Source organism: Leucopleurus acutus (genome assembly GCF_964270905.1).
Source record: "Leucopleurus acutus genome assembly, chromosome: 15".
Lineage (NCBI taxonomy): Eukaryota > Metazoa > Chordata > Mammalia > Artiodactyla > Delphinidae > Leucopleurus > Leucopleurus acutus.
Window position 1 is genome coordinate 43075702 of NC_139157.1, and position 10384 is coordinate 43086085.

A 10384-nucleotide genomic window follows, 5' to 3' on the forward strand; every position below is an offset into this window, starting at 1 on the left:
CATAAAAAATATTCACACCAAAACATCTCTTTTTCTTTCCCTCTTTCCAAGAAAACTATGATATCATGTCACCTAAGTGATCACCATGGATATTTCCAGTGATTTGCCCAAAAGTCATTAAGCATCATTCAGAGTCTTCGGATTTCCTCTTTGGCAGAAGGAATTATTTTTAGATGAACATTCTGTCGATGTGTGTTCTGGTTTTCCCAATACACGGAGAAGTTTGAAGTCTCTGCATTCCCCCATGTCCTCATCCATGAAGTGAGAGGCACAGATGCCAGCCTCCATGGCTGGTCAGAAGGGAAAGGGAAGGGGAAACCCTGGGTCAGCAGATCAGCTCAGAAGGGATGCACCACAGAGGGAATAACGACGAGCTGCAAACCAAGATCAGAAGCTGTTACAAACCCACTTGATTTCAGCTCTGAGTGTCACCAATTGCACTATGCAGAGACCTACAGGGAAGAAGGTGGGTTGTCTAAAACCAGTACAGATCCTTGCTTTTGTCCTGAGGCTGCAAATCTGAAAACAGAGAGAAAATAAAAGGGAGAGAGAGAGGGAGAAGAGAAAGAGAGAGGGAGAGAGAAGGGGGTGGGGGAGGGAAGGCACAAGATATTTAAAGAAAGAGAAAGACAAACAGCACTGTTTCATTGTGAAAGTCACAGAATTCATCTAAAGGGCATGAATGAAAGTAAAAGCAAAGCAAACAAGTGTCAAATTTGCACCTGAGGGAAGGGAGAGCCGGCAAGACTACGAGCCAACGATTGCATTTATTATATAACTATTTTTTTCATTTGCCCTAAAAATAAAGCAAACAAAAAAGTAAACCCTTATTTGCCTGTACCTTTCAAATTCAACTCTTCAAGCCAGGGACTTAATATTATCACTAAAATCGTATTCTTGTTAAGCTTTATGTTTTCCAGAGACCTATTTAATTTGACAATTAAGTTGATATCAGAGTCATGAGTCATATTTGTATGACTTGTAACTACCACAAGAGGTGACAAGACCCCCCCCGCCCCCCCCCACCCCGGGCCACCATTTAAACTACCCTCTTAGCAGGCACTCTAGATCAGCGCTGTCCAACAGAAACACAATGGGAGCCATGGGCATAATTCTAAATTTTCCGGCAGCCACATTGAAAAAAAGTAAAAAACAAACAGGTGAGACTTAGTAATATATTTTATTTAACCCAATATATTCAGTATGCAATGTGTTGAAAATATTTCAACATGCAATCAATGTAAAACATCAGTGAGATGAATTTTACATTCTTTTTGGGACAAAGTCCTGAAATCCAGTGTATATTATACACTTACAGCACATCCCAATTCAGCCTGGCCACGTTTCACGTGCTCAACCGACACATGTGGCCGGTGGCTACAGTGCTGAACAGCACAGAGCTAGAACCTTTCCAACAAATTTTATTTTTTAAAAATCCTCTGTAATATTAACCAGCTACTTTCTCATTCTGCCCACACCGATAACAGACAGGGTCATCTGTCTGATGAAACGCAACCCCGCCAGGCAGACCTTCGGGCCTCAGGGTCACTGGGGTCTCCAAGGAGAACTAAGTAGGGTCCCGGCCTCAGCCCAGGTTTGGGCACAGGGCAGGAGGGGCCCGGGGATGCCACGTTCCCTCTCCCGCTTACCTGAGTCCACGCTGAGGCCCAGACCCCCGGCCACGTCCCCCGTGGGGCTCGCGAAGGGTCCCCCGGGCGCGGCCCACGTGGCGCCGGCCGGCTCGCCCTTGGCCGAGAGCTCGCAGGACGGGCTGCCGGGCGCGGGGGCCGGCGCGGGAGCGAGGCGGGCCGGGCGCCCCGAGGCGGCCGGCATCAGCAGCGGCCCGTAGCGCGGGTCGAAGTGCGGTGCGTAGACCTCGTGCACGGCTGCGGGCCGCGGGTAGGCGGCGGCCTGGGCGCCGAGGGCGCCGCCCAGCGCGTAAGGGTGGTGCGGATGCGCGTGGTGGGGATGCGCGTGATGCCAGGGCTCTGCCGCGCCCTGGTGCAGGTGGCCGTGCAGCGCGGCCGGCGAGTAGGGGTCGGCTGCGGCGAAGGGCAGCTCCGAGTGAGCGGCGGCCAGCGGGCTGCCCAGCGGCGCGGGCACCGGCGTCTGGTAAGCGCTGTTCCAGAAGGAGGCGGGGAAGCTGCGCTGGCTCATCGGGAAGGAGCCGTCTTTGGGCCGGCGAGGCGGAGGGGAGGAGAGGGAGAGAGGAACGCATCACCGCCGGAAGCACGGCTGCCGACGCCGCTCGGCCGCCGGAGAACTGAACGGCCGGGGCGGGCAAAGGGCGGGAAAGGCGCCGTGCTGGGCGCACGCGCGGCGCCTCTCTCGCGGGGCTGCGGCCCGGGAACGCGAGGTCCGAGCGCCGCACTGGGGAACTCTTTGGGGAGGAGCGCCGCTTCCTCGGATGTTGCAGGCGCGTCCCAGGCTGCGGGAACCTGGAGACTGGCGGGGAGAGGAAGAGCGGAGAGACTTCCTTCCCCAGCCCCAGTTTCAGGGCGCAGGGAGCTTCTTTCGGACTCCGGGCTGGACGGCCTCGGACCAGAAGCGGCCTCGCCTTCCCGGCCCGCAGCCTCTCCTGAAGCTAAAGGTACCTCTTCCCGCTCTTGGTCGGCCGCCTAGCGATCGCACTACCCGCTCTCGCGTTTCAGCCTCTCTTGCTCCAGAAAATGTGCCCCTCCAAGGCCTCGGATGGACTGGAAATCCATCGACATATTTCGGAGTCTTGCTATTATTAGCCTCCTTTCTAGAAACTTTATTTCAAAAAAATTTTTTTGCAAAGAGTAAACTTTACCTATTAAAAGGGCAGCTGTATTATTTGCAGAGGGGGACACGAAGGGACAGGTCTTTTCAGTTTTAATTAAAAAATTTTCTGCATCAAAATGTGGACGCCAGGAATAATAATAATAACAACAATAATAATTATTATTGTTTGTATCATTGTTGACCCCTAGTGTCTGGAAGCATTTTAAGAGAACAGCATTTAGCTCAAATTTGTTGCCTTTAGTTGGGAAGAAAGGAAAGAAAGACATTTAATTAAAAGAACCCTGGAGAAGGCATCTGCATTTCATAGTAGATAATTTAAAATGCCTTGAAAATGCATTCTAAGTAGTGAACAGTCTTCCTGTTAAAAGTATTTAGGCAACTGGAGAATAAAAAGAATGTTTTGTATTTAAAACTAATGTTTTTGGATCTTGTCTAGGCAAGGTTTGTACAAACTGTCACACTCTTAAGAAAAAAAAGGAAGGGCGACAGTTGTCATTTCCCCCAAAATGAAATATTTGTTTTCCTTTGTTACAACAAAGTCCTCATTTCTCAGCTTGGTACACATCAAAAGCAAAGATTAGTGAGAAAGTTACCAAAGTTACCAAATAGTTACTTCCACCCTTGTTTTGGTAATAAAGGGAGGTCAAGATTTCAGAATAGAAGGGAGAGTTCGTTAACTCATCCAAGAAATCATTGTCCCAGGCTAGGTAAAGCAGTGCTTGGTGAGGAGGGTAAACCAATAAAGAAGGGATGTGTTTGGGGAAATCACTTAGAGATGTTTTGGCTACCCTTAAATTCTTATTTCTTTATTATTTTACTTGCTTATTGAAAGACATTCTCTGCTTCAAGATTTCCCAAGTAATCAAAATCTGGCAAAAGGCATAAGTAGGTTTTAGGAGACATTCTTCAGCAGGTTTTGCTTGCACTGCATTCTAGGACTTTTTTCTCTGGAAAGATTTTCAGAAATGGGGTAAGGGCCCTGTAAGCTGTTGTTTGTGACGATCCCCTTCCCCCCTCCCCCCCCCACCTGCCTTGGGAGGCTGCTGGAAACCTCACATTTCCACAGCACATTTACATACATTTTCTGTTACCCTTACAGCCACCTCCAGGGATAGTTAAGTGGGCAAATATTATTCTAATTTTAGAGACCAGTAAATAGAGTGACCTCCAAGAGGTTAAGAGACTTGCCCAAGGTCATATTGCTAGGAAGTGGTGGAGCCAACACACAAACGTAGGCCTCCCAATTCCAAGGCCTTCGGTTTTTTCTAGGTCACTGCTCTGCTCTGCCTCTTCAAGGAGAGATCTTAGGCCTGTGCCTACTCCTCCTTCGATTTCCTTATCCTCTCCCAATGGCCCGCCTCACCTCTTCTCTAACACCTAGCATTCTTTCAGCTGCATCTCTTTGAACCCCTGTAGGTGGCCCCCAGGCTATGAGGGCTCTCTATCCTCCCTTGCCAGTTGGGGCCCCATACTTACCCCGCCAGGGCCCGGAGCTCCGTGGGGCTTTGCTGCTTGTACAGCTTGGGGAATAGCTGCTAGGCTGGCTCAGGGCCCGGCTGAAGTGTTCGTCCACCACAGAGCTGATGTCTCCCTGGAAATAGGTGAAAAGGACGCAGCGGGAGTTGATGTACTCCGCCTCTGGTGGGCGCTCTTTCTCCGGGCTGCCTTCTTCTTCTTTTATACTAGCCGGAGTTTGGCTGGAGAAGGAGGAGCTGCCACTGCCACTGCTGTTGCTGGGGCTGGCGTTGCACTCCTGTGCTTCCTGCATTTTGGAGTAACAGGCTAGTTTCTGCTCAAAGGAGAAAGAATAGAGAAGTCAATTTCAAAAGAGCGAGCAAATTGTGTTCAGACTGCACTCCCTCATCTGGATCCCAAAGGTATCCAGGAGCAACTGACATGGGTGTCCATGCCCGGTGCTCAGTAACGTGGGCTGCAGTCAACAGGCCTCCCAACCTGCAGCTCAACAAAGGTGGGGCTCCTGAGGGGCCGACTGCCCTTCTTGGAGCCTCTGTCTCCCTGGAATTGCTGCCAGGCCACAGGGAGAACTCTCTGAAGGTGTCAGGGTGAAGGTCCAGGAAGACGCCTAAGCAGTTTGACCACAGAGCCAGGCTCAAGGCAGATATAGTTTTAAAATCAGGCTCCAAGGGTAAAAGGCACCCAAGTCCAGTTAGGGCCTGACTCTTCCCTGCCTGAGAACTCAGGGCAGACATGCAAGATGCAGGATTAAAGCATCCTCATGATAGAACATGAAAATAACAAAATCCACTCTACACAGCAAGGATGTAAAGGAAGAACTGCTGTAGGATAAAAACATGGAATAACATCGTGACATGGATCATTTTAATAAATGCAAGTTGATATTTGGTCATTCATAAACTGGCCATTAGAAAGTCTCAGCTTTTAAAGAGATCTTCTTTTGAGTAAGGAAAAACCAGTGGGCTATGACAATTTCGACCTCACCATCTGTGTATATTGAGGGAAAAAGTAATAAAAAGGAGCAGAGGATGATCTTGTCTGTAAGGTTGGGTAAATCATGACTGTCTGATAGTGATTTACAAAACGAAGTGTGGCCGCTGAAAACATTTTCTTAGAAACGAGCAATGGACTGAATGCAGTGTTAAAGCAGTATGCAGGCAGGGATGCCCTTCAAGGGAGACCCTGATCATACAAAAATGAACAGAGATCTTGGGGCAATAGATTGGTCCAGGGTCAGGGAGGAGAAAGGACCAAACGGACAGAAAACCAACCCTCCTTTCCTCTTTGTAATACTCCCAGCCTGGGAAGGAGCTCATCTTGGACACCGAAGCCAAAAGACTGGAGTTATTTAGCAATATCACCATTTCTACCACATTCCCACTTGGCTTACAGTGAGAGACTCTGGTGATAACTAAAATTAACATTGAGACTAAAAAAACTTCTGGTTGGAAAGTTTTAAAAAGGAGAGGAGGAGGGAGAAAAACAAAAACAAAAGGCAAAGTCTACCCATTCCATCATTAATTCATCCGGAAAATTTCAAATAGATATTCTGCAAGCAAAATTGGCAAAAGCATGGACTCGGACACTGGGGTGTATTTCAATTTTCCCGAAGCAGGAGGTCCAGGCCCTCACTTTCCAACCTCGTCCGGACTCCTAGGGGATCCCCCCCTCTGCCCACTGGAGTGCGATCTTATTAATTTCCTGGACTACTGTCCTCAGTTTCGACTACAGCAGCTGAGGAATGAAAAGAAAAACTTCGACCAGATATAGCCCGGAGAATAGAAATATTGTAAAAATTAAACGAAACTTGAAGAGTTTGCAGAACCGGGGCTAGTGCTCTTCTCAAAAGTGGGTTTGTTGATGGCAGGGCAGCCGGACTCAGCTAGCGAAAGGCGAAGTATTATCTATGAAGCTTGCCTCTGCCAGGTCAATAATATTTCCCAGAACTTTGCAAAGCAGAGATTATAAAGCCAGTGAGTTTCGTGCAGTTCTCTTTGTAACGAATTCGCTGGTTCTGGAATTAATTGGCCTGATCGCTTGAGAATTGAAACTGAAAAAAAAAAGGCTTTGATAAAATAAGCTTGCAGAGATGAGAACGCGAGTCTTTGATTCTCAGACATAAAGACAGAGACAGGCCTTTGCTTTTGTTTTGTTGTCACTCTCACCTTTGAGACCAAAGTTTGGTTTTCCCTGCGTGAGCTTTGCTTGCATCTCCCCGCGCCAGCACCGGGCTTGGAAGAAATCTGGAGTCCGACATACCCTAAGAAATCGATGCAGCTCGCGCGATCCTCGTCTAATTATTCCCGGGAAGCCAGGGCACGCACTAGCAGGACTTAGCTGCCTTCCCGAGAGAGCAAACGGGCAAGCTAAAGGGGTTAGCTCAACCTACTGGGTGGCAGTGCGGGCAATCCCCGCATCCGGGAGGCGCCCGCCGCTGTTCGGATGCCCAGTACCCGCGCGGAGGCACCGGGAACCTCGGAGTACTGGCAGTGCTCGGAGAAGCCAGGGCGCGCCACCTGTCTACGAGGCCCGGCCGAGAAGAGACACGTACCTGGTGGTAAGGGGTGTAGGCGGCTGCGAAGTAAGGCTGGGGAGGACCATAGACTTGGTACATAACATCCAGACAGCTCATGGCTTCCCGCAGCGGAGACGGTTAAGTGTTTTATCATCAACTCTCGGGCGGCGGAGGGCAGGGATGCTGCATGGGCGGCACTTGGACCCGAGCTCCCAAGTCATCCGCGGCGGAGCGAGGGGCAGCGTGCTCCGCGGCTCGGGATCCCGCTCGCACGCTCCCTTCCCACCCCTGCAGTTCCAGTCGCCACCGCGCTCCGAGATGGAAGCGCCCGGCCTCCAGCTAGTGGGCATTTAAACCCCACGCGGGGCCGGCGTGCTGACGCCATTCCCGGGCCGCGGAGGAGGAGGGGTTGGGGGCGGGGCCGGGAGGCCAATGGGGTGCGTGGGACGAGGGACCGAGGGGCTTGCCGGTGCGTTTCCCTGGGCTACCCGGCGGCGAACCTGTGGCCGAAGGGTGTGGTGAACTGCGCAGCCCGGAACTTGAGCCCTGAGACTTCGCACTGTGAGGAGCAAGGATTTTCCAGGCTAAAGCAGAAGGGGGCGGGAGGACAGAGAGGAGAGGGCAGAAATGGGGGCTTTTACATTTGGAGAGAGAAAGAAAGTTGTTGAGTAGTGGGGAAAGGTCTTGTGGGAAGTCCCGACCTCACACTGGAGAGTTGAGTGTGTGCGTCCGGGGTGGCGAGGTGGGGAAGATTCTTTGCTCTCGGCTCCTCGGCGGGAGGAACGGCGCTATCCCTAGGAATACCCCAGGAAATCCGGATCTTCGCAGACAGGATGTAAGAGTCCGGGAACTCCTCTCTGCGCGGAGGAGCTCCCTCTGCGGGGAAACGGCAGCGGCTGAAGCCTGTAACCGCTGCCCTGCGGCACCTCCTTTGCGCCCCCTCTGAGCCAATCCGTACGCCATCAGCTACCACACCTTTTAATTCCGCTCACTGGGGCGGATCCCTATTGCCCCTCTAGATTATGATCCCGCCCTTTCTGTTTGACGCCCTCCATCCGAGCCCTCTAGGTCCGCGTTATTCGCTCCCCGCCTCCAGCTCGTCCGGGTACCAGCTGCTTTCGAGGAGTCCAGGCGGCTTTACACAGACCCCGGCCGCCCCGAGTCTCCTCAGCCGTCATCCTTTAAAGTTTCAGTAACTTTTTGGAACGACGACTCATTGGCTGCAAGAGGAATTATCCTAAGCACTGCAGGGAGGTCAGAGAGGACTTTTGCTGACTCTTCAGTCAGTAATACAGCAGCTGCGATTTTGTTTGCTTGTTTCATTTCAGAGGTGAAAGAGAATACACTCCAGTTGTGAAACACGCATTTCGCATCGCCGTTCTGTTTCCTTCCCTGAGACCTCTCCTGGTTCGGACCTGCTTCCTGCAACGCTTTCCGCCTTCCCAGGCACCCCTCCCCCAGCCCTGTAGTTCTCTGTCCTTAAAGTTTAGGAACGAATTGAGACAAGGCTTTCTGTACGTCGTGACAGGTGGGGGAAAGAACGTTACAAGAATACCTGTGGGGCATACTTGGGGGTAGGGAGGGTAGAGTTGGGAGCATTGAGAGCCCAGACCCAAGAAAGAAGCAGCGTGGATCACTGATAGAAATGAACTCTAGTGAATAACTAGAGTTTATAAATAGAGTATAAATACAACAAAAAGTCCGACATCGATTCACAGGCTATAAAACTGCGAACAAATGCACCCTTAAAAGATATATTTGTCTTAGGGACTTCCCTGGTGACACAGTGGTTAAGAATCTGCCTGCCAATGCAGGGGACAGGGGTTCAAGCCCTGGTCGAGGAAGATCCCATAGCAGCAGGGCAGCTAAGCCGGTGCACCACAACTACTGAGCCTGCGCTCTAGAGCCCACGCGTCTAGAGCCCACGCTCGGAGCCAGCGCACTGCAACGAAGAATAGCCCCCGCTTACCACAACTAGAGAAAAGCCCACGTGCAGCAACGAAGACCCAACGCAGCCAAAAATGAATGAATTAAATTAAATTTTTAAAAAAGATATATTTGTCTTTAAAACGTGAATATTTTAAGCCAAATGGTTTCAGGGTTGAATTTTGGTTTTGTTCAATTTATAAGTGGGTAGTGGCTCCATGTCTCCAGTTCGGTTTATAAATGGTGAGAAGTCGTGAGTGGCTGAAGTGTTTTTTAAATTAACTACAGTGCAATCTATTTTAAAGCAAATAATAATAAAAAAAAAAGACACCCCTGTGGTACAGTTTTACGCAAGTCTCTTTTTAGGGGCCAGGCTGCCTTGTGGCTGAGCTGGGTGGCTTCTGGAGCCTACCATGATCCAGGCGCACAGGTGAAGCAGAACATCCCTCCCACCACTACTCCAACCCTCCCTCCTCAGGAGTTTTGGAGGAGGGCAACAATCGCTTTACCCGTATCTCCTCTGGGGGCAAAGAAGCGAACGGTCATGGGAAGAGCCACCCTTGCTGCTGGGGACCACTTCGTCTCGCACCAAGCCAGGTCCTGGGTGGGCCCGGCCCGCAAGCCCCGGGTCAAGTGTAAGGACACCGCAGCGCCCGGGACAGATCGCCGCCGATAGGCGCGGCCTCCGTGGGTCGGTCACACTCCCGCTTTTCGCGCAGGTCCCTCTGTCCATCCTTGGACATAGAGTTTCTACGCTGGCTTCCTTGGGGTAGGGCATCTCCAGGCCTGAGCATCCGTCGCCTGAGCGCGCTTCCTCCCGAGCAGCCCAGGCTCTGCAGCGTGGCAAGAGGCTGGCAGTACTTCGCGGGAAAAGCGGTGGGAGGCAAGCGCCGAATCTCATGTCTAGCCAATGCGCTCGGCAGCTCGAAACCTGTCCTCACTCACCTCCCAGTAGACATCGCCTATCCTCTGTACCCAGTCACGCTGACCTTTTAATTTTACTTTGGCCCTGAACTTTACTTTTCCTACAAATGCAGGAGAAAATAACGACAACCTTTCTGAACCAACAAGGTCCAACAAATTGTTATTTTTGAAAAGGATTACAGGAGCAGCGATTTCCTACATTTTGAACGAAGAAAATGAAGAGAGTACGATGCCAGTTGCCTAAGGCTTCTTTCTGTTCACATTTCTCAATCCTCTCTTATTTGAAACAGTTTTTAAAAACATCATTGAACCTAACTAAGGGTACTGACTGCACAGGAGCTTAAAGGAACACAGGCAATTGGGCCAGTGAGCATCAATCCTGAATTTAGGCAGGAAAGCAGTCTCCTCCCCCCAAATCCAAAGTACAGAGAGGAGAACAAACAGTCCGCAGTTTTAAAATACATCCAAAGATTGAAGCATGTTCAGTCTTTTCTGTATATCTGAAAAGCTGTCATTTACACGTGGGTGGTATTTATCAATCTGATGAGGTTGCCTCTTGTTTCTAAGTTGAGGCAGAAAGTAAAAACAACTAAATTTAACCCCTCTACTCTCCCAGCCATTCAAACTGCCAGGACATTAGTAGAGTCAAAGGAGTCAAGTTTTGATTTAGAACCTTGGGATGGGGTACAGGTTGAAGGAGAAAACTGGGAGGAAAGTCTCTCTCCTCTTCCCTCTTTCTCTCTTCCTCTTTCACAGTTATTTTAGGAGAAGAGATTG

The 10384-nt window shown here is 50.5% G+C and overlaps 1 protein-coding gene across 2 annotated transcripts; it reads right to left on the minus strand.

The window, feature by feature from the left end:
- Nucleotides 1-333: 333 nt before the first annotated feature.
- VGLL2 (vestigial like family member 2) lies at nt 334-6874 on the minus strand (the record flags this gene model as incomplete). 2 transcript variants are annotated; one of them, XM_082855242.1, is made up of 4 exons in its annotated part: nt 334-374; nt 1650-2171; nt 4243-4555; nt 6794-6874. In XM_082855242.1, the coding sequence occupies 4 exons, from the start codon at nt 6872-6874 to the stop codon at nt 334-336; spliced, it is 957 nt and encodes a 318-aa protein (XP_082711368.1). The 2 variants fall into 2 exon arrangements, with proteins under 2 accessions (XP_082711368.1, XP_082711369.1); XM_082855243.1 differs by lacking the exon at nt 1650-2171.
- Between the last annotated feature and the right edge of the window lie 3510 nt (nt 6875-10384).